The sequence below is a fragment of the Engraulis encrasicolus genome, chromosome 16, assembly GCF_034702125.1.
Source record: "Engraulis encrasicolus isolate BLACKSEA-1 chromosome 16, IST_EnEncr_1.0, whole genome shotgun sequence".
NCBI classification, from domain to species: Eukaryota; Metazoa; Chordata; class Actinopteri; order Clupeiformes; family Engraulidae; genus Engraulis; species Engraulis encrasicolus.
The window spans coordinates 3,985,855-4,010,024 of record NC_085872.1 but is presented as its reverse complement, the minus strand read 5'-3'; the positions used below and the strand labels follow the sequence as shown (position 1 = coordinate 4,010,024).

The 24,170-nt window shown below is 43.2% G+C and overlaps 1 protein-coding gene across 1 annotated transcript in view; it reads right to left on the bottom strand.

Annotated features, from left to right (window-relative positions):
• Nucleotides 1–6,103: 6,103 nt before the first annotated feature.
• tet2 (tet methylcytosine dioxygenase 2) overlaps nucleotides 6,104–24,170 on the bottom strand; it is a 31,223-nt gene continuing 13,156 nt past the window's right edge. Inside the window, exons 2-10 of the mRNA XM_063218319.1 lie at nucleotides 13,607–16,702; nucleotides 13,330–13,420; nucleotides 13,118–13,211; nucleotides 12,790–12,998; nucleotides 11,819–11,969; nucleotides 11,640–11,729; nucleotides 11,415–11,552; nucleotides 10,677–11,025; nucleotides 6,104–10,465 (exon numbers count right to left, since the gene is read on the bottom strand). Of these exons, the coding sequence (XP_063074389.1) occupies nucleotides 9,117–10,465; nucleotides 10,677–11,025; nucleotides 11,415–11,552; nucleotides 11,640–11,729; nucleotides 11,819–11,969; nucleotides 12,790–12,998; nucleotides 13,118–13,211; nucleotides 13,330–13,420; nucleotides 13,607–16,658 (5,523 nt within the window). The 5' untranslated portion in view covers nucleotides 16,659–16,702 and the 3' untranslated portion in view covers nucleotides 6,104–9,116. The remainder of the gene's footprint in view (nucleotides 10,466–10,676; nucleotides 11,026–11,414; nucleotides 11,553–11,639; nucleotides 11,730–11,818; nucleotides 11,970–12,789; nucleotides 12,999–13,117; nucleotides 13,212–13,329; nucleotides 13,421–13,606; nucleotides 16,703–24,170) is intronic.

The following is a 24,170-nucleotide window of genomic DNA, read 5'->3' as shown; positions in this document are numbered from 1 at the left end:
ATTAACAGAAATAATGATTGTGAGTAACAGTCATATGGATTGGTCTACTTCAATGGTAAAATGAGGAGATATGTAAAAGCTTTGGGGGCACAGTGGCTCAATCAGATAAGATGCTGTACCATAACGCCAGCGAGCCGGGTTTGATTATGAGGTCCTTTGTCGATCCTCTCTCTCTCTCTTTCTCTCTCTCTCTCTCTCTCTCTCTCTCTCTCTCTCTCTCTCTCTCTCTCTCTCTCTCTCACTCACTCACACACACATGGACACACACTCTCACACTCTCTCTCACACTCTCACACTCTCACTATCCTGTCCTTAATAAAGGCAGAAAGCCCAAAACAAATCTTTAAAAAGCTTTTCATTGTACTACTCTTTGGAGTAGGATCTCTGTGGTGAGATATATAGTATATTGCAGTTTCTTTCTTTCACTCTTGCATGACACAGTGGTGACAGACAACGCAGTTCCTCTTTTCAGTGTGCATAGATGTTGCTCAGCCGGTTTCATTCACTTTCATTCACTGAAATTGAGCAGAGGCACTAGGTGGCACCAGTCTGCCTAAAACTTGCTGTGGTTCGGGAGAAAAAAATGGTTCATCTGGAAGTCAATGTGGCCTGTAAAGAAATCAGTTCACTAGCCAGTTCAATGGCAAGGCAGCTTTCATACAGTGAGCTTACTTGTATGTACCCTTACGAAAATTAACCATGGTAAATCATGGTTTGGCAATGGATTAACTATACCCTTATTCAGTATTAAATTACACTTAGCTGACACTTTAAAAAAAATACGGTAACACTTTATTTTAGGAATACATCTATTAGCACTAATACATACAATGTACCTGTATAAGTAACTTCAAACATTTGTTAGGCATGTATTCGCAAATGTCTTGTTCATGCACAATAAGGGACTTATTACCAATTTGACCTTAGTAAGGACCTAGTAGGCCTTAACGTTTGCTTATAGTACATGCCTTACAAGTTACTTATGCAGGCATTAACATTGTATGTATTAGTGCTAATAGATGCATCCCTAAAATAAAGTGTTACCAAAAATACAAAGCACGTATTGGTGACAGTCCTTGGAGCAATGTGGGGTTAGGTGCCTTGCTCAAGGTCACTTCAGCCATGGATGGAGGTGTAAGGAGAGGTAAGGGTGGGATTCAAACCTGCAACTCTGTGATCTTCAGACCAACTCTAACCATTACACCATGGCTGTCCACAAGTAGTTATTCATAGATTTCACGTTTTTTTGGGGGGTAACCACAAAACCCACAAATCACGGTGGTTTTCATGTTTTTTTGAGTATGGTCTAAAAACTAGCCATAGTCACATAGTAAAACAATGGTCAAACCATACTCAGGAACCACGGTTTTCATGGTTACCCAAAAAAACATGGATAAGCCATAGTACAGTAATACTATGGTTGGTTCAGAGTACTTAGAGTAACCATGACATACCATGGTAGAACCATGGTTACTACATAACAATCATGGAATATTTCATAAGAGTAGGCACTGGGAAGCCAAAATGGGGGTCAAAGGGGTCAGTTGAGAGGCTTAGGGAGAGGTGGGCTCTTTCAGGGAGAGGTGGGCTCTTTCAGATGTCTTTGTCCTGAGTCCAGCCAGAGCTGTCAGCGGCCCTTTATGTATTAATGTATGTTCTTCCCTCACTATATGGAGCTGCAACACCACATAGAGCAGACACCTAAAAGCTCTAGAACAATTCCATCAAAGTTCCCTGCGAAAAATCCTTTAGATCAACTGGCAGGACAAACGCACCAATATCAGCCTTATGGAGGGGGCCAATGTACTCAGCATCACAACCATCATAATGAAGCGCCAACTCTGCTGGATGGGCCACGGAATTTTGCATCCTGTACCCCGAGCTGGAAGAAGGTCAGGCCAATGAAACATTACAAAGGCAACATGGAAACCCACCTAAAGAAGTTCGGTAACACTTTAGTTTAGCGTCACATCTATTAGCACTAATATATACAATGTTAATGTCTGTATAAGTAAATTGTAAGGCATGTACTAAGCAAAATCAAACATGTGTTAGGCATGTATTCACAAATGTCTTGTTCATGCACAATAAGGGCTTTATTACCAATATAACCTCAGTAAGGACCTAATGGGCCTAGATTCCTATTTATTAGTAAGTAAATAGCGGCAGAATACATTGTGTATAAGCTGTTGGCACACCATGTGAACAGACCCTGAACAGTGTGAAAACATATGTGGAATAAGCAAAAAATGACAAACCCACCTCATCGCTCTGGGTCACTGACAAGGTCCTGTGGCAAACAGCTCCGAACAACTAGAAGGTAAGCTCCCTATTCTTAAGTGGACACAAATATCAGTATACAAATTATACCTACAAATTATTTACTCGCAGTTTGGGAATTGGTTCCCTATTCTAAAGTCAAGCATTGTTCAGCCCAGGTGGCTTAGGGCCCCCATGCAACCCAGGGCCCCCACCTTGAGCAACAAAGTAGAAGAATTCAAAGAAATCATAGTCAGGCCAGCCAGGCAAGTAATTGACACTTACTCTATGTGATGACATAGGTAACAGGAGCCATTCTATATGATTGGACATATACATCTCAATGACAGTGGGGTGGTGAGATGTCATTTTTTTCATGCACCATTTAGTTTTAATTGTAAAAGCCCTGCAACTAATGTAGACGATACTTACTTACTTACTTAGGCCCATCACTCCCAATGGAGCATAGGCCATCCACAACTTTTCTCCAGCCAACACGGTTTTGGGCTGTCCTTTCTGCCTCTGCCCAGCTGGTTCCCAACCTCTTCAGTTCTGCCTCAGAGTCCCGCCTCCAGGTGTTTTTAGGCCTCCCTCTCTTCCGTTTCCCCTGCGGGTTCCAGTTCAAGGCTTGGCGTGTGATGCTATTTGCTGGTTTCCTAAGGGTGAGCCCAATCCAACCCCACTTTCTTCGTAGAATTTGTTTCTCCACCGGCTCCTGCTTCCCTTTCCTCCAGAGTTCCTCATTACTGATTTTGTTGGGCCACCAAATCCTAAATATCCTCTTCAGGCAGCTGTTTATGAATGTTTGTATCCTTTGCAGTGTCTTCTTCGTCATCCTCCACGTCTCCGAGCCATAGAGGAGGACAGATTTGATGTTGGAATTGAAGATACGCACTTTGGTGGTCATGGCTATTTCCTTAGAGGACCAGATGTTATTTAGGATGATAAAAGCTGCTCTTGCCTTCCCAATTCTGGCTGCTACGTCTTTGTCAGTGCCACCCTGTTTGTTCACTATACTGCCGAGGTAGGTGAAGGAGTCCACTTCTTGTATATTTTCATCCTCTATCGATATTGGTTTGTTGGTCGAGTTGTTGATCCTCATTATGTTGGTCTTCTTCTTATTTATCCTTAGACCTACCCCTAGAGATGTATCTGCCAGCTTGGTGGTCTTGTCCTGCATCTGTTTGTGGTTGTGTGCCAGTAGAGCCAGGTCGTCTGCAAAGTCAAGGTCCTCTAGTTGCGTCCACAGGGTCCATTGTATGCCGTTTTTCCTTCCTGCCGTTGTGGTCATCATGATCCAGTCAATAGCTAGTAGAAACATGAAAGGTGATAGGAGGCATCCTTGCCGTACTCCGGTCTTGATCTCAAAGCTGTCTGACACTTGTAGATGTAGACGATAACAAAGAGTAATAATTTTGAAGCGAAACTAAGCTATTACTTTGTGATAAATAAGTTAATGTTTGAAGAAGCTGTCTGAACTCTCTGAAAGGGATGTTTGGGTGCCAACTGATTCTAAAAAACATAAAACCACAGCTGTCCAAATCACGGTAGAATTAAATGTGCACCTCAACTCACCTTTTCCACCAGAACGGTCCATCGAGAGCTCTACAGGGTCAATACACACACACCCAGTCACCCAAACATCCCTTTCAGACATCTTCCTCTTGCGTCCCCAGTTAATCCTGTTGGATGTGGTTCATACTTCTTGGTGGTATGCAGACATTACCTTGGATACCGTGGCTCTTGATACATCACAAAGACTGCTGTCTCGGTCAAAGATGCAACACAGAGACAGTGCACCAAGAATTTGTCCTTTTTTGAACTCTGATATGTCGCCCATAATGTTGTGTGCATTGCAAAATTTTGAGCAAACCTGTGCTCTTCCTCTGCTAATTTAATCTTCACATTTTACCTTACTTGTGCAGTGTGCAATTAATGAAGATTGGCCAACAGGCTGGTCCACTTGAGCAATGAAACTTCCCACTTTAGAATGACAGGTGTTTCCATTATTTTGTCCAACCCCTGTATGTGTGTGTATGTATGTATGTATGTATGTATGTATGTATGTATGTATGTATGTATGTATGTATGTATGTATGTATGTATGTATGTATGTACAGCTCCAGGCCTTTTTATTAGAATACCATGAAAAAGTTGATTTATTTCCATAATTCCATCAATAATGTTAAACTGTCATGGATTGTAGATTCATGGCCCAGTTTTTTAACTATTCCAATCATATTTTTTTTTCTTTTTATATACGTTGGCCTTCCAGCTCAAAAAACCCATGAATTGGGGAATTCACATTATTAGAATATTGTTATAAAATCACATTTTTCTTCATCAAAATTCGGGTCACATTAAATCAGTTGAAATTTGGTACTTTCTACATAACATGCAATGATCAATACTTGGTTAGGACATTCTCTGTCTTCATAATGGCCATGATGCGTTTAACATTGAAGTCAATGGCAAAAACAGTGCATGGGAGTTATGGAAGCCCAGATATCCTTGATGCTTTGCTGTCAGCTGTTCTTGTTTGTTGACCTGGTGCCCCACACTTCCCTTTTCAATATACCCGAAGATTTCCATGCCACGTTTTGGTGTTAACTCACCAGTTTAATTCTAACTCAACAGAAATTAAACCCCATTCATTTTCAATGGGGTTTCATTTCTGGTTATTTAGAATTAAACTGGTGAGTTAACGCCAAAACGTGGCATGGAAATCTACAGGGTATATTGAAGAGTGAAGTGTGGGGTACCAGGTCAACAAACAAGAACAGCTGACAGCAAAGCATCAAGGAGATCTGGGCTTCCATAACTCCCATGCACTGTTTTTGCCATTGACTTCAATGTTAAACGCATCATGGCCATTATGAAGACAGAGAATGTCCTAACCAAGTATTGACCATTGCATGTTATGTAGAAAGTACCAAATTTCAACTGATTTAATGTGACCCGAATTTTGATGAAGAAAAATGTGATTTTATAACAATATTCTAATAATGCGAATTCCCCAATTCATGGGTTTTTTGAGCTGGAAGGCCAACGTATATAAAAAGAAAAAAAATAATGATTGGAATAGTTAAAAAACTGGGCAATGAATCTACAATCCATGACAGTTTAACATTATTGATGGAATTATGGAAATAAATTAACTTTTTCATGGTATTCTAATAAAAAGGCCTGGAGCTGTATGTATGTATGTATGTATGTATGTATGTACTGTATGTATGTATGTATGTATGTACAGTATGTGTATGTAGGCCATATGTATGTTTTTTTTCTTCCAGGTGTTGATTTAGGGTCCACCCATGGCCACCAGAGGGCCCTGGAGGGTGCTGAATTTGGAGGGGTGAAGAGCCATGCAATTTTGAAGAGCCATGCTGAGCTATTTTGATCCACTTTACATGATTGTATACTGTGCATGCACTGAGCGTGGTGTACCTGCACTGTTGCACAAGTACCTACATTTAAATAGTGTCAACTGATGTCATACTTTGTTTGGTGTTTGTGAAATGGTGTTAATGTTAAGTAACACCTTTCTCTCTTAATTTGCAAAATGTCCTATGGGCAGGACCTCATGCCTTCAGAGGATACGTGCCACTTGAAAGCCAGAGAGATTTGAGGCAATCAGTTCAGCTGCCCATTAACAAAAAAATAAGGCATCATCCATAATTTCCACAAAATCCTTGATACATTTTGTTATCAACTAATAATCAGTCAAATGAATGCATGCTTTGTGAGGTGTATTGTATCAATAATAACACAATGACTTATGAAAAAACAAGGCACACAAATTTGAGATGCTTTAAATAAATATAAATTTTATTAAAAACACCCACATCTCAGCAATATCAGGAATGATATAATAAACAGCTTTCAAATAAACTGCATTCAGTACTTCAGTACATTACAATACTTACAGTATTTATACCCATCCATAATTCCATTTTAAGCATACCAAACTTCAGAGGGAACAAGGGGAGCTGTTTTGTTTAGGGGTTGGGGATGGGGGAGTGGGGACCGAGGCAGAATATATGTTTAACGTTTAGTGTCTGTATGTCTGCAAAATACCAACTTGTGTACATGAACTGCTAGCTTAATTTCGGAGCTGCGCACTTCTGTGCATTAGTCAAAAGTTATTCAAGTAATGTTGACACCACTCAGAAAAACTCAAAAGCTTCTTCAAGTATGGCTATGCTTGTCACCCGCTATATCCTAATCACTCTTTCCTCTCTTCTCCTCACAATCTGCTACTGAAGCTGGGTCCTGTACACCGAAATTTAACATCAAATTTTCACTTTACAAAAAACTTTAATTCTCTCATTACTATTCATTCTGTCTAGTTGACTTGATGCTAACAACAATCTACTGTGGATACTGCAAAGATAGCTGCTGTTTGACAGTAAGCTGCGACATCTTTCAGTCCCATTGGTCTACAGATCAGGGTCTATGTGAAAGACCAAAACTACCCACAGATTAACTGAGAGAGACAAAACAATGATTGTTTTAAGAAACATGGGCCATAGTTACATCTGATAAACTACATTTTCTACACATTTCTGATGTGATGACAGGAATTTAACATGACAAAAAGATAGAAACTTTTGTGATACAAACACATGGTATGTACAACACATTTACAATCTACCCTTTAAATAAATGTTTGTAAGCTTTAATTTCATTTATTTTCTGAAAAAAAAAAAATTAATTGAAGTGCTTTCAGAAAATGATTACACATGTAAGAATGGGGGAAATGTTTCACATAACTGTTACCCCACCAAATATCACATTGAATTAAATGGAAGAGAGGGAGAAGAGTATTATATAAATGTTTAGTGGTCATAAATAAATTTTACTTTAGCTATACACGAGCACGTAAATGTGCATCTATGGTCATAACTCCCCTGGCTTGTTTTCTTTTTTTAAGTAGAAAGCGAGTGCTTCACTAATTATTTAGTCAATGCCATACTTCCCTTTAATCAATTCAGTGCATATTATCATACCATCAAATTATTATTTTTAACTTTACCGAGAATCCACTAAAACATAAGTACAAAAATGCAGATAATTTCAATGTTTCTTACAAAGTTACATTTGTGTGTTTGTAGTATATACAAGTAAATTTGTCGGGATTCATGATGCAAAGGCCAATCCCTGAAGGAGAGTAGACAACATAAATGACACAGGCTATGTTTATGTTGTGATGCACAAAATGAGCTCAAGTATCCCTGATTTTGCTATTAGATCAAAGCTTGAAGTTCAAGTAATACTCTCTAATAGATAAAGTGTGAAGAAAGTAACTAATGAACTTAGCCTTGCATTGGCTTGAAGGTATTGTGAGACTGTGATGACTACATCTGTTAAAATGTGAAGTGCTATGAAGCCATACGGAAAGGACGTGGAGAAATGAAAAAAGCCTTTGTATCATAATCCTATTGCCAAACTAGTTCTGAGGTATATGACAAGTAGGTACTGTACATCTTTTATAAGCCTTCTCACTGCCCCAATAAAGATTCTCACATTATATGTTTATAACAGGTTGAGATAGCACCATCTGAAAATAAAACTCAGTTGAAATCCAAACAAGAAGTATTACTTTTTACAGTACTAAAACCTAAAGCCTAAAGCCTAAATTTGAGGAAAAAAAAGAATTAATTTACTGTACAAATATCAACTTTTTAATCATACATCTAGATTACTGTTATTATCTGAGGACCCCACAGCAAGCCAGCTGCCTTAGAAACCATGATGCTAACATAGACCTAACCCTGTTCCTTGAGCTTCACCCGCATGCTGTGAGAAACATGATCAACGCAACAGTCACATGACTAAAATGAAAAGGAGTCAAATACCTTGACTCTAGGTTTGTTCTATGTGCTGTTCACCTATAGAACTATCAATTCTGATGAAAACGTCACCCTTAAGGAAAACATATGACCCCCTGGCAGATGTGTTTTTCTGACCCCTAAAAATATTACTGTATATAGTAAAAAATGCACCTTTGAATGGCTCAAAATACATTAAATAGAAAGTACATATAAAGGACTGGTGAAACCTGTGGAAAAGCACCCGACAATTTCCATGTTTGCATGATGGTTCAATTGTATATTGCAGACGAATAACAACCGTGTCATTACTGTACGTAATTCATGAAATAAAGTCTGTCTAATCGATAAAACCCAATTCAAAGATAAACCGAACTAATGCATCAAATACACTGTAAAACTTTTTGTAGCTGTTTGGTTTTGTTGTTGTTACTGCTACTAATGATATTCTGGTAATAGCCACCATTGAATCAATAAAAATATTATTTAACCTGTAGTAGCCTTTGAATGACAGCATGTTCGCACCAAAATGATTATGAAGGCATTTTAACACAAGACACTCTTTATCTGTAGCACCAAGAATATGTTCAGTGTTTTCTGCAAAGATAATTTCTATTTAGACATTATTCCTTTAGATTCAACGATGTAAAGCCACCAAAATGAAACTTTGTTTCCAGTAATATTTGTCCTGCTGTATTGGACTAAAAGCACCAGAAAAGTAGAACAGTGTTTATCTTGTAAAAAAACAACAGAACTTTAAATAAATACCTCCTTAAGGTTAGTCAGTAAAGCTTGATCTCTCAAGGGGTGACACAACCTGATGGGATCTATGTTTCTGATCTTTTCCAAGTTGGCTCCAGCAGTTCTGGTGATGCAGTGTTTTGCTCCAGGGTGCCGATTCACTCAGAGGGTGCACTCTCAAGGTTAACCCAAGGTCCTTTTCTTGCTTCTGCAGCAACACTTCCACCATCACTGAGTAGATTGTGTTTCTGCATAAAGATACTGAAAACATAGGGACCAGCCTGCCTACATGAAGCAGTTGTATGGCCCTGTGACCTTGGTGAAGGCATAAGGGGCTGTGCCAACGTAGGAGTTGGTTGTGGAGGACATGGACCTCTCTGTCAGGGTCTGAATGAAACGCTTGTAGGGCGGCTCAGTTAGCTCAGAGGGCTCTGGAGGTTCACGTTTTACTTTTTTGTGACCCTTGCTCGGTGTGCTCTCAATTCCTCGTTCAGCATCCTCCTCTTTCTCCCGTTGCTTCTCGGCCAACTTGGCTTCCCAGAGAGCTAGCCCATGTTTCGCCTCGTTCATGTTCTTATGCTGGTAGAACACCAGCGAGATGCGTGTGGGATGCATGCGGTTCGGCTGTTTCAGTGGTGTAGTAGCATGCAGCTCCTTCTTGGCACACTCTATAAGTATAGAGCCATGGCTAGGTGCCACTGCGACCCCTCCAATATCAGGGTCAAGGAAGTTGTGCTCATTGTCTGACCATACATCTTCCTTCTTTGGTGTGGTGGGAATCTGGGCGCCGGGCTCCTGTTTTACAAGTGGGCTCTGCATACTGCCATTATGTAGTCCAAACGGAGGCTGAGCACCAGGTGGCAGGCATTCACTGCCGAGAGGTGGAAGTCCCTGCGGCATTCCATTAGCACCGTGCAAGCCCATCTCAGACTTAATTTGCATCTGCAAAGGGTCCAGGCCAGGGGCAAACATTTGAGGGTTCTGTGACAGGTATGAGTTTGGATACCTACTGAACTGACTGCCTTTGTTCATAGGGGAATAGTCCAAACCAGGATGGGATGAAGGAGGCCGGGACATAGCTTCTAAGAACTGGGCATCAGGACCCCCGTTGGGAGGGTAAGAGGTGTATGGCCCCACCATCCCAGGCCTAACAGCACAGTTGCTGAAGCCATTGACTTGAAGTCCTGGCTCACTATAATGTGGGGGATAGGCAACTCCATAACGCTGATGACCCCCATATTGCTGTTCGGGGTACATGGGTGGCCTCTGCTGCCTATACATCTCCAGGTGCTTTGGACCGTTGGGATAGAAAGGGTGGTAGTTTTCCATGGCCACCCCACCATTGCACTGATATCCAGGGTAGATGTTGGGTGTGAGAGCACCTGGATAGGGGCTTCCTGGATTTCCTCCATTCATATATGAATTTGGCGCATGAAGAGATGGTGGGTAGGGACCTGCCGACACAGGTGATTGTGGGTACAAGCCACCTGGCTTTGAAGTGCTGGGAAATGGACTGGGAGAGCCAGGAAACCTGGGATATCCTGCGTGGTGGGGAGAACCAGGGAAAGGACCCTGCTGGTGCTGCGGAGGGGGCCCAAGAGGGTGGGGCTGCTGCAGGGAAGCTCCAAGGGCTCCTGTGGGACACAAAGACAGGGGGCATGGGCAAATGGGATAGGATGGGATGTGTCAAATATAGTATGTTGTAGACAGAGCATATCATAATAATGACTTTCAGCTTATCAGAAGTTTTATAGAATAGTAGAATTTTATATTGCAACTATTTTTTACATCTTTAAGAATCAATAAGCTCTGTTCCTTCCAAGGTTGTAAAAGCTTTTCAGATACCTGGTGCACTCTGCTGTGTATTCTCATAAGTGCTCTGTTTCTTTGCTTGAGCAGCCTTGTCTGCCTTGGAGTTAGGTGTGTCAGGGTGCCCAGCCAGTTTATTGGCTGAAGCTCTCTTGGCATCCAGTTTCTTCTGCCGGCAGGACTTGGCAGGTTCAGCAAGCATGCGCACTTGCCGACGGAAGGCTTTGAGCACCTGGATGGCACCTGTACGCATCTTTTGTAACTGGCCCTCCTCACTGCCAAACTCGTCAGTGTTGGACGCTTTGTACAGTGGGAGCACATGCAACTGTTCGTCCTCTGGGATCTTCCCAATCTCACGGTTGTCCTCCCTTGTCAGAGTGCACACCTGAGCAACAAGTAAGGAGGCAAGTAGATTCATTAGTTTGTTGATCAAGCGTGTGCTTACAAAGGATACTCGTGTTAGTAATAGCAAAAAATAAAGTCTGCAACACCAAGCTCCCATTTCTCTTATTTAATGTGTAACGTGAGCTCTTTGTCAGACATTGCTGCCTGAAACTTTACATAAGAGATACAGGAGCTTGGTGTTGCCGACTGTTTTATTGCTATTATTTGACTTTGCTAGTCCAGCAACACCCATTTTTGAGACGGATGTGTGTGTTTCCTTTTCTTTGTTATTATACGACCTGTTAGTACTCAATGAAGACTGCTATGTAGACCTGTACAGTGCAGACCAAAAGGGAAAAGCAATGCAATGACAACTGTAGAATATCTTACCACAGTGCTGCCTCCCTGCATGTTGTGTAGATCTCTGTGGGCATGGGCACAGAAGTCTAGACAGGCAGTGACCCCAGAGAATGGCCGTCCCTCCTTCAGACCTAACCGACAGTCTGGAGCTCGATGCTCATGCTCCACCTAATAAAGTAAACACAGATCAGAAAGTCAGCACCGTATAAACCAGTGCTGTTAGCTGAATGGACTATCATTGTGCTCCCAAAATACCTGGTTGCTATATGCATCTGGAGCCATTTTTTTATACACTGGGCCCATTATCGTTGCAAGACTCTGGAGGCTATGCTCTAACCTCTCCTCCTGTAAAACACACAAGAATGGAACTTCAGAAATGCAATCCAGAGGAAATCTCAAGCTTCTGTATGGTAAAAGATGCATATGCAATTTACCTCTCTAGGATCATCCCCAAGAAGCCTGAATTTACGTGGGATCTTACTTCTGGCAAATTTACAACCATTGTAGTACATGCTCCAGGAACATCCAAACGAAAAAGAGGCTCCGCAGGCATCAGGGTCCATGCCCTGACAGGCACACGTTCTCCTAGAAACAATGCGTATATAATTTTAGTACTTACAATAAATATATACTGTGTGTACTTGGAGTCATATTTAACTCAAATTGAAAATTTCAACAGATTTGTACAATTATATATGTGCTGCTAAAACATGCATTGCGCTTTACATACTGACATGTGTTTTGACTGTTTAATCCAGTTCAGATTGATTGGGTCTGGTGTAATTAGCTCTTTGACTATTATTTAACATAAGGATGTCAGGCTCAATCTGTTTTTATTCAGGCATGTTTTCCCATATTGCACATTTGTTTAATGATTGTTGACATGTTTCAAGGAGCTTCCTACAAGCAAAGTAAGACATGAAAGCTGTCAATAGCTTGATATTCCGAACTGATGTCATATCAGAAGCTACATAAAAAATGTCTCATAGATGGCTCCTTTAAATACTGTATATGCGTAGTTGAAATTGTGTAAGCAGTTGCACTTTTGCACAACTGAGCTTAAACAGCATGGCGTCGTGAAACATCAGAAAATGCTCTCCCCTTCTGGTATGGGTAGATTGATCAGGGTGCTCAAAGGTAAATGATACAGATCCGCGACACATTAGAGGACGCAAGACTGTAAGGTTATAGCACAACCCTGACACATCATCTCTCACTAGGGCCCTTGTAGTAAATTATTCATGTGGAGTCGACTCTGACTGCCATAAAATGAAGGTATTGAGATTAAAAGTATTTTACTGCTCCAAAACCAAGTCTTGTCATCACACCTTGTTTCTATAGTATGCCATCATAAAAATGTCATTTTTATTTAATATACAAGTATGGATTGGGAAGTGTGTCTTACTCTTCATTGAGTGCACATCTGCGGTTGGTGAGGGCGCCATACTTTGTCAGAGTGTTAGCCAACTCTGAGTACATGTGGTCAGCCAAACTGGTGGAGATGCCCTCCCAAATCAGTATCACCACTATGAGGAAGGCTGTCTCACACTTGTGTCTTGGACGTTCACGAACCAGAACTAGGAGCTTCTCCTCTGTGCTCCCTCGTCTAATGACCTAGAACAGAAAAGCAGAGTCTATAAAGAAACTACCCAATTGTCTTTTACGTTTGTGGTGATGGCCAGAAATGCAGAAGTAATGTTTACATAGATGGATATGGATATTATAAGACATACCCATTTGGCAATAGGACAGCCTTGAGTACTCTTCCCCTCCTTGCCTGTGTACACAACCTTTTCGATTCGAATGGCACTGCCACTGAAGCCGGACCTGAATTAAAAGGGGAAGAATACATACATATCAGATTGGAGAGATGTAAACGTTTACTTATTCGGAGAAAGATAAGCTGAATTTTGGCTAAGACCAGATCAGACTAAAGATCACATACCTCTTTTCCATAATTTCGCGAACTGCTGCAATATTGGGAGCTGCCCCCAGGTGGGTGTAATATGGACCTTCATCTTTTTCACTGATTTGCTCTGGATGAAATATGGGCAATACATGATCAACATAATGACTTAGCAGGTTCACATAGCACACACCATTAGACATGATAAGTTAGGTATATCTCAAATGGGACTTCAAACACATGACTAGGCTGATGGTAACAACAGTGGCTACACATGTACTGAAGATATACAGTAGATGAGGAATGAGACACTCACCAACACAATGACAAGGTGGGATCTCATACTGTGTCTTCACCGGTGTGTCTAAGAGGTTCTTTATGGGTGTATCTAAGAGCTTCATTGGAGACTCCAGGAAATGTTGAAGGCCTGGCTCCTGTTTCATCATGACTTCTGGTGGCTTTGCATCCTCCGCGCCATTCATGCCGAGATTTGTTGAAAGCACTGTCACCCCACCAGACATCTCCACCTTTACTTTATTGGGTGATTTCACCACCAGTGACTTCCTCTCAAACACTGGCGAGAGCTGGTACTGGCGCAGCTGCTGCTCCATGGTAGCAAGGATGCTTCTTTGCTGCTGGTCACAGGTGGAGGATGACGGCTCTTGCTTCACAACGGGTGGCCCACCACCATTTGGCAGCAGCCGCCGCCCATCCAGCTGAGGCATCATATGTGGCGCCTCGAACCTGGGTCCATTTTCTTGCTTAATAGGCGGAAAGCCATGGCGGATGTCGTTTGGACAGTGTGGAACACCATGCCTCTCCTGCTTTTGAAGAAGGTGCATGCGCAGGGCAGCATGTCTCTGGAAGTCCCCTTGTGCTCCAGGGATCGGTAGTGAGCTATGCTGGTATTGGGCACAGGGATCTGGGAGTTCAGTTTTGGGATACATCTGTCGTGGTGTCTGGTGGAGTGGTGCTGGTCGCAGCATCTGGTTCGAGGGTGTTTGTGACATATCCACGTGGTTGGGCATCCTGCTATGGTGACTGAGGTGATGCTGCTGCTGAGGGTATTGTCTTTGAGGGCTGGGAGTTGCACTGTACTGTCTTTGTTGTGAGTGTTGCTGCTGTTGCTTTTGCATCTCCATCACTTTGTTGAAGTTGTCCTGCATGCCAATCCCCTCTGTCCCACCAAAGCCAAACATAGACCGATCGTTTTGTGAAAGTTGTGGGTTGGGTCTGTGAGAGGGGCTTAACACGGGCAGTGGTGATGTGCCTGGTTGTGCCCTGTATGTTGGAGACTTAAGTTGCTGCTGTTGCTTTTCTGACCTCATGTAGCTTTCCATCTTGAGGCGGTTTAAGAGCTCTGGGTCCAGGGTACTTTGCGAGTGATCTGAAGGCTGGCCTGTTGTGTTTGAGGGATCACGAGAGCACTGGCGCTGAAGTGTATTAGTCACCTGATGTCCCTCCTGCTGTGGGTTGGGAGGAAGCATGAAGTTGGGAGACAGTATTTGTTCTAGGTCTTGGTCTTTCCCTAAGTGTTCTGGCTGAGGGCAGAACTGGTTTTCTGTCTGCTGTGGTGGAAGGCTACAATGCTGGGGCATGTGCTGGAGTTTGGGCGGTCCTGGCAGAGGCCCTGTGGGGGAGTGTTTAGAGGCCCTTTGCTGCCACTCATGTGTCTGACAATCCTGCTGCTGCTGCTGCTGTTGCTGATAGCCTGGCTGGTTAAAGCCCTGCGTCAGGTGGCCCTGTGTGGTACTGGGCTTATGTGATTGCCCTGGGCTCTGCTGAGATGGCGGAGGCTGTTGATGTCCTGGGGTTTGAGGAGGAAGACCATCCCACATGGGTGGCATATCAGAAGACTGCGTAGACACCTGGGAGTTCAGGTCAATCCAACCCATCTGGGGGCAGGACTCAGCTCTCTGTGACATTCCCTGTGTGTGGGTGAGAGTTTTCTCACTGTCGAGCTTGCCACATTGCTGAGCCTGCATCAGTGTGGGGCCAGCCTGAGGCTCTGACTCCCTGTCAGTACTCGTCCTGGGAGATGGGAGTGAGGGAGGGCCCTGGCCTGGAGGGCCTTGAAGTGCGGAATGCTCCGCCGGGCCGGGCTTCGACTGCACACCGTACTGCAGGTGCTGCTGGCCGTCAGGAGTGCTTGGGGTGCCCACTGAGCCACTAAATGGCCCAAATCCATTGTCCTTGTTTGGGTGGAGAGGAGTGCTTGAGTCTATTGAGGGGAGGTAGGGTTCCTGGCCGAACTCTGGGTTGGGTTTGGAAAAAATGCTGGGGCCCTCTGGGTTCATGTGGAAGCGCTCAGGACCATTCTGGACCTGAGAGCCAGGGCTGACCTGTTGAGGAGTAACCATCCCAGGCACCTGGTCTAGAGTGTGAGGTTGCTCCAAGTCAGGGAGGTCTGGAAGAGGGTGCTGCTGCTGGGGATGCTGCTGGTGCTCCCCCCCAAAGCTGCTGGAGAATCCATTCACAGTGAACTGGCTGTCAAAGCCACCATTTCCATCGTGCAGCTCTGGGGATATCCTGGCCTGCTGCTCAGACACAGACATTTGGGATGATGATACCGGGTAACCTGAGGTAAGGGAAGGCGACTGGGTATTCTGTTCAGGCCCATCACTGCTGACAACAGAGTCCACTTCTCTGTCTGCCTGTGACTGGCTGTTCTGCATGGCGATAGACACTTGCTCAGGGTAATACTGAGAGAGGGTTTTCTCTAAGAGGTCACCTGGTGAGTCCACCATTGAGGATGAGGTCTCTATAGCACCATTAGAAATTGACACTGGTTTACTCCTTGACAGTGAAAAAATGTCCCCGTTGGGTTGGTTAAAATTTATTTTGCTGTCGAGTTTACCATCCTGCACTGTATTGTTGCACTCATAGTCTCCTGCCTCCTGTGGTGGTAGCTTGGTCAGCTGAGGAAATCCCTCCAGCCCCGCCTCAGCTCCACTACTCTCTCTGTTCTCCCATGCTTTCATCTCCTTGTCACCATTGATCTGCAGGTCTGTGGCTCGGGGTCTCTTGGGCTGGTGTGGGCCTAGCTGTGGCTGCTCACCCAGACTGTTTCTCAGTTCACCATTCATTCCATACAGGCCAGTCTGATCAAACAGGCCCTGCATGGTGTCTGGGCTGGAACAGGTTTCCAGATGTCTCTTCATTGGGTTGCCTCCCGAGCCGTTACCATTGCTGGGGTTGAAGTGGCCCCAGACAGAATCCCCATTGAGGTGGTGCGGAGAGCCAACCTCAGGTGAGGGGCTCCCATTCTGCAGCTGATTGATTAGTTTGTCTGTCTGTGGAGGTGCAACGCCAAATGGTGCTTTACTCAGACTTTCTTCCGTTGCATGACTGGCCTTTTCCGTTTCCATCTGGTCTGCTCTGAGTCCATCCACGAGGCTGCTCTTGATGCGTCCTAAAAGACAAAAAACAATGTGCGAACAACACATTATTTGCAGCTCAAGCATGTTGCATTGGAAATGCAATATTTTAAAAACACAAGTATATAAGAGGCAAAACAGAACCATAGGATAGATGCAGCAGGAAAAATAGATGTGAAAGCCGACTTAAGAATATAATATGGAAGCATTCTAATGAAAAGAAAAATAGGCACATGTATGAAGCTATGTGTGCACTGCAAAAGTCAAGGAAAAGTTTAACTGAGTACTTTGACCATAGCAGCTAGTAGCCTACATCATATTTTGGCTAAATTCTGATTGTCATGCAAAAGTATGTCCACTAACTCCCTTAGAGGTTCAGAAATAAACATTCAGTTCCACATTCAGTTCCCCTCATTAGGTATACAGGACTAATAAGGGACTTGATTAAAAGAAAGTAATATCAGAAAAGAACAAACGGACTGTCAGCATTCTTGGCGTGCTCAGCATTTCCAGCAGCACATGGGTGAACCTGAGCAGCTGCCGGTGCACGGCGGCTCACAGGCAACATGGTGTTTACAGAGGGGCGGCCTACCCTTTGTCCGCTAGCATACCATCCAGCCCTGGGCTCCTTTTGAGGCAGATGCTCAAAACAAAGGCCCATGTCTGGATCTGGCTAGACACTGACCTCATTCCCGTTAACCGGCACGTCTCCAGGGGGCCAAGAGTTTATATTGAAGGAGTTTCAAAGCAGCGGATAAGGCTTAGGTTTCAGCCTGCTTTTGTCCACGGCAGTTTTTCCTTTCTTTGAAATTTTCAGCACTTTCGAATAATCTGACAGGGACACATCTAAGTTCAGGACTTCCCTGCCTCTCTAAGAATAATACAAAGAAGTAAAAACTGCATGGATATTAGGTCTCATCTTCCATATGTACACATATCTTGTCCACTGCAGTTCTACCTACAGATGGTAGATGTAGCTGAAGCATATCAGCTGTTGTGCTGTGGTATTCCTCACCTACCACCCCCCCTATTGTAATCCCAACCCATGCATAATTCTCTGTTGAGCTCACTTGCAGGAGGGGAGGGGGTCTGAATCTCTCATTAGTCAAGGCAAGGCGCACCACAACTGTTATTGCTAAGGCACACAGTGCAAGACTAAGCTGATACTGATACTAGTAGTGTATGTTCTTTTGATCTGCAGAAACGTGCGATATGCAGGAAAGGGCTTGCTCTGCAGGTCTGTGCTGTTCGATAGGGCATGGTGATAATCAACTTTGACAGGAGACACAGGAGGCCAATGTGAAACTGATGGCATTACCATTAAGCCTGCTAAATTGGCTTTAAAAGATAAGTGATGGTGATACAGTCCCGTCAACAGCAACGAGTAGACCAAAAAGGCTGATTTTAATATTGACATGTTCATGAGCTTGCTTTTTCCATTATGCATCTAAAATCTCCTGAATACATGGGTTCACCGTGTTAATAAACACGGTGTTGTGAGAAGGGCCAAGACACTGGCAGCCAACCACGTGAGCTAATTTTTTGACCGACAGCGGTTTCCAACAATCAGAGGTTGAGTTGTGCGCAGCTGGAGTCGCGCAGCCAGGCTAAAATGTATTACCTTTATTACCAAAAGATAGCTACAGATTGTTTCTACCATTATTCATTCACACACTATTCATGTTTGGTTGAGGTTGAGTGTCTGTGCCTATTCAAAGCAAGCTTCTCTCTCGTTCTGCCTCTGACTCCCTCTACGCTTTCTGTCTCTTTCTCTCCCTTGTGCACTGTGCTCCCTTCCCCCATGCCAGGAGCCGATATAGAATTCTGTGATGGCATTGATTTTTGTCTGCCAGGCTGCGATTATTAATGTATGTCACATCCGCAGCATCTGTGAAACAATTACAGCTCGCAGGTCCCAGACCCAGCCGCAGTCTAATCCATCACAATTATGAGATGCTTCTCTGCGGATGCAGCGGGGCGGAGCCATGCCCAAGAAGAGGCAGATTCCTTTAAAATATCCCAGTGACTCCCACAGCCTTTCGATGAACAGGGCCACGAATGTTTGTCGACAGCAACATTAAGGAAGAGCAACGCTGTCATCCTGTTTCTGGATCTTATGGGTTTCAGAACACAAGTTCTGTGCCAAGGGATAGCGAAATGCTGCTCTTCATTTGGGAAATAAGGATGATTTTCAGCTCACATGCCAGACTCTAAACTGTTAAGAACACTAGTGCCAGCAATTGTAATCAGTTATTTTAAGTGTTCCCCCCTTGATTATAAGTGCTGAGTGAACACGGTCTAACTACGTACTAGTAAGAGAGGGAATCAGTAGCTCCAATTAATGCAAGACATATTCATTTGCAAGCATAGCCAGTTCACATATCACTCTCAAATCTGTTTTGATTTTTTATCATGGACACATCTTGAAATCTTTGCTTTGTTCAGTGGATTTTCTTTCATTTGCAAGAAAATCATGTCTTCTTCTGCAAAGGAAGGCCATAGGACACAACCACTGTGCAGCCATGGAGAGATAAGAAAACCATGGTCCCCAACCTTTGAAAGCATAATTGAAGCCAGATTTCTATTCCCACGAAAACCTCTGCAACCCTTCCCCCCTCGCCATGAACTAGGACTGAACAGTTCCATAGGAGCTGTGGAGTGCAGTAAAAAGGAGAAAAAGTGGGGTAATAAATGGACAGTATAGCTGGAAGGAGGCGAGGTAGCTGGGCTAGCATAGTATGTTTTGTTTGGCAGCATGATGTTCTGTCATTGGAGCTGATTATGACATCTGGACTCCATTACATTTGAGCACAATCACAGGAGAGGAGCTGTCACCTTCAAACCAGCAGCTGTTACTTTGCACACATCAGGTCTATATGCTTTACTTACAGCATATGGGCACAAGAGTCAGAACAAACTAAAACGCCTTTTACAACATGTCATATATAGTGCACAACCGTGACCACAAGATGGGAAAAGTGTAAAGAATTTTTATATGGATCAACTATTAAAATGAGTTTGAGTCTAGGCAAAGCTTTACTGATAAGAAAGGGGCTTGTGGTCTGCAGAAGACAGCTAATACAGAACCATTTTGGTCAAATATATTCCAGGTACCGTATATGTCGAATGGATGTTTATATATTTTTAAGGGAATTTGAATTAAGCACCTGCTGGTTTACGATTTACGTAATTGGGCTTTGTAAGGTCACAAAGGAAAAGGTTCATAGGACACTGGGAATCTGATGGTATTGTGAGGGCTAAAATGCAACATTTCATAATGTAGATGTAACATTTTGACTGACACATCTATAACTGTTTGGTCTACAGTTTTTCATGCAGCAAAACATTTAAGATTAAGGGCGCACTCTTTATCTCTCTCTCCACCACAGGAGGACATGTATCATGCTAGATGTTAACATGCTACATCTGTCCTGAAAGAGCCAAACCACAAAACCCAGTTTAAATATGGATTCCTACGTGACATCTCCAACTGAGTGAGCAAGTCATATGGTGCAGCCACCAACAATCCATTGATGTTCTGTAGTTGCATTCTGCATAAAGTTCAACAAAGGCTGTATTAAGTTTAAACATGCTGTGTGAGTTACCCATGACTGGAAATGCCCTTTAATTAGTAACAAATTAGTAAAATGTAACTAACACATTGTTTTAACTCAAGTGGTGTTCTGGTAAAAGCAAAAAAAAAATGTTCGAACAGCAGTGCACATGCAGACTGAGGTGACCTTTCCTTGTATTTTTGAACCCTTGTGATAAGAAAGTAGTTTTCACACTCACAAAATACACTCAATTGAAGGCTTTTTAAACAGGTCTAGTTCTAAAATGCACCACAGTAAGTTCACAGTAATTCTGTTGACTCTTGCTCTGAGAATTGGCTAAACTCTAGAGCAGGCTATCCCACTAAGCGGTGCAGTCAGTCAGTCAGTCAGTCCATTCCGGAGGACATTCCAGAGTTTGCGGCGAGCCCTGCACAGCCAAGCAGCTTGTCACAGTTGGATACACCCACAACGAACACACAAAAAAATCTCTCAGAGCTGAGGATAACAAAGCCAGAGATCCCAGCTGAGCACCGTGCGTGCACTACTTGCACACAACAAAAATACTCATGCTGACTACTCCTACCCTCAAACAATAGGCATGCAATGACTGCATCCTGTGTACAGTTGTCTTAAAAACATTTTCATCTCAATATTTTTGTCGTATCTAGGCAATTACTACAGAAATGACTGAACACTGACCTGTCCGTGTTATAAAATGTATGTTCAATCTCAAAAGTACTGTCTTTATAACAGTTGTTTATGTTTGGGAAGGGCAACCTGATGTCTTCAGAATGGTTTGTTTTCCTTGTGTTGTCTATCCTGTTTATCAGTTAGTCTTCCCTCTTTTTTTCTGCCTTATGTGTCACTCACTCATGGCCTGTAATTAGCCACCCAGCCCCTCTACTTTTCTCAGCCTCCAGAGTGCCACAGCCCTTTTCCTGTGGCAATTCTGAGGGGGGGAAAGGGTCCGTCTGGACACTTATTTTTGCACACCTGTAAACAGCTATGTCCAGCGTTTTAGGGGCTTGACTAGCTGGGCACTGTGACAGCCTGTAAGACTATGTTTTAGTCGGTATTTATAGCCACTCTGTGGGTTAGTAGTTCCTAGGCCCCAGGGCAGGGGAGGGACAGACAGGGGTTATTGGGGTTTGACAATGTAGAGCCCAGTGCCAAATAGGATCCCTACCACATGCTGCCTGCCCTGCTGTATAGGAATCAGGTCACCAGTTGGGGACTCATGTAAATAAGGGATGAGATATGCAACAAGTCTGTATTTCTGTTGGTCCATTTTATGTGGTATATGTTATGTATATGACATTGCGTTTTTTGCTTAACTGTGCCAGTTTTTTTGATTGTTTGCAGTGGTAAAATGGGGGGTGCTACTTCTCCATTAAAGAGTAGCATACGGGTGCAGTGATGTAATGTCAACTCATCACATCATGGTACCATCCAGCAATGATCAGAATGGGAGGGTCTGTTTAAACAGACAGAGAGGAATAGACAGACACAGGGAAAGACGGTCGTTGTGGCAAAACCTGGCAACCACATGTGACATTCACTGATAACGACAGCTGGGGAGGCCAGTGGCTGTGCACTCTCAGGTTCAGGCCAGAGTAGCAGGGAGTGCAGGTCGGCCTCCACGGGCATGGCCAAGGGAGATACGGGGAGGCACGTAAATCATACACCAGCCGCCATTGCTTTCTTTTTTAGCCAGACGCCCCCCAAAATAAAGCATTATCTTGAGTGTGTGTTTCCTCTCTTTTGGCTCGATAGCCCTGTAAGTGTGTTTCTAAGTACAGATAAGGCCAGGGAAACACTTGAATAAAGGAAGGGTAGTAAATCTGTTCTTTAAAGGGAACCCCAATTCCTTTAATAAAGGAAGTCATATGGGTAGGTGTGCATAAAGTACAGATTACCCACCCATATGATTTCCAATACAGCCAATAAATAGCTGTGAATGGTTTTATGTTGCTCTGTTTCCGCAATTTCATACACATTATTTAGGCAAACCATATTGAAAGCAATGATAATCAGCATAGGCTAACTGCTAACACATTGACTTCCCTGTGTGGATACTAAGCCTTTGCTTCCTTTTGCACATTGACGGAGACAACAGTCAGTTGACATCTTAGTAGAACAGTAGAACATCACTAAGCTAAAAAGTTGAGGTTATGCATGGGTCTTGTAGTGATTTTATTCCACATGTGATTGCAATTGCACAAAATGATTGCACAAGGGACATCACAGACTGGCTGTCGGCTATTTCAAAGCTGTCTATGACAAGTCACAAGAGCCACTGATGGAACCATTTCCACAATTGTGTTTTCTGAGGTTTTGATTTGTTTTGCTTTCTGTTTTAAAGCATATCCAACGAAATCCCCACATAAATACTCATTGAGGTAATCGTATCGTTCAATGAAATGACTAACACAGACAAGAGCTACATGGCATAGTGATTTCTGATTTAGTGGAGCAGGTCAGAATCAAAATGCATTTTCCTATCCTGTTAATAGTCTCTTCCGATTTCACAACTGTGGTGCGTTTTTCCCCCACGTTCTCAGGTATGCTTGTATTATTATTGTGGGGAATTGTAAGTCGTGTTGCTTTAACTGCAGGGCGACTGGCTGTGGCTAGCATCTGAGTGAAACCTCATCCCCAGTTCCCTCCCTCTGTGTAATTGGGTCAGATGACTGGCATGCTACAGCGCTTTAAATCCCTCACACAAATATAGAGCTTCACTCCGCCCCTAACCCCCCTACTAGCATTACTGAAGGTTCTCAACTGTCCATCAATGCATTCTGGTCAACAAGCGGTGCCTGCACCATGTGCACTGGATCCTCTATTCCTGTCTTTCACTGTCAAACTCTGTAAAAACACTGTAAATAGTTGGTTTACAAGCTCCTTAATCTCAACAAGAGCTCTCATCTCTGAGGCAGAGGAATTATAGCAACTGAGTGAAATATAGAGCCCAAAATTATGTAAATATGAATTGGTTGTATTTACAACTCTAAAGGCAGCCTAATTTAAAGACAATATACAATAGAATTGCCAACTGAAATACAGCATTTTGCTGGCAAGTAAGGTGCAGCTTTAGCTGATGTTGGCGACGGAAGCATCCATCCAAGGGAGATCTGTTGTGTGGAGTACAGATGTCATTTTGTCTCTCACCTCACACTTGTAATATGTGTCACATGTGCTGGGGATGTTATAATGCACCTCATATGGGCAACCAGTGCAAGCACACAGCACTACAGGGGGTCTTTTTTCTCAGACCTCACTGAGCTTTTTTTCCCCCTCACAAACTATGATTCAAGCGAAAGGGAGTTTTTCCTCACCCCTGATGCCACCAGGGGCCGCACCTGAGCGCCCAATCTCTGTGTGACTATCTATGACTTATGATAGGCCCAGCCACTATGGACCTTACACATCTAAGAATCCTGGTCCTAACCTACGTTGACCTTTTGACTCTACATTCTCTGTCTATCTCTTCTTCCTCTGCCTTCCTGCTTTTTCTGCCTCTCCTCTATACCTCTCCTTTTAAATCTATCTCTAACAATGTTTTTTCCCATTTGTTAAGCACTTTGAGTTACATGCCTTGTATGACACAGTGCTATACAAATACAATTATTATTATTATTATTATTATTATTCACAACATGTGACAAACCCCTTGTTCACACCGCAACAAAAAGGCCTCTGTGTGTGCTGGTGGGAGCAGTTACTTCTAAGGCATATTTGCATGCAGTTTTGCTTCCAATTGAGGGTCATTGTAAGAGGCCACTGATGAGGGAGGTTTGGTTATAAGTACTTATTTTTGTTTTACTGTATGTGAGAGAGGAGACAACGGAATGACCAGCTATGCATAACACTATGGCAATGTGTCTTTGTCCCACATCCTTCATAAAGCAACATAGACAAATATGCCAAACATGTATCACAGTCAAATATG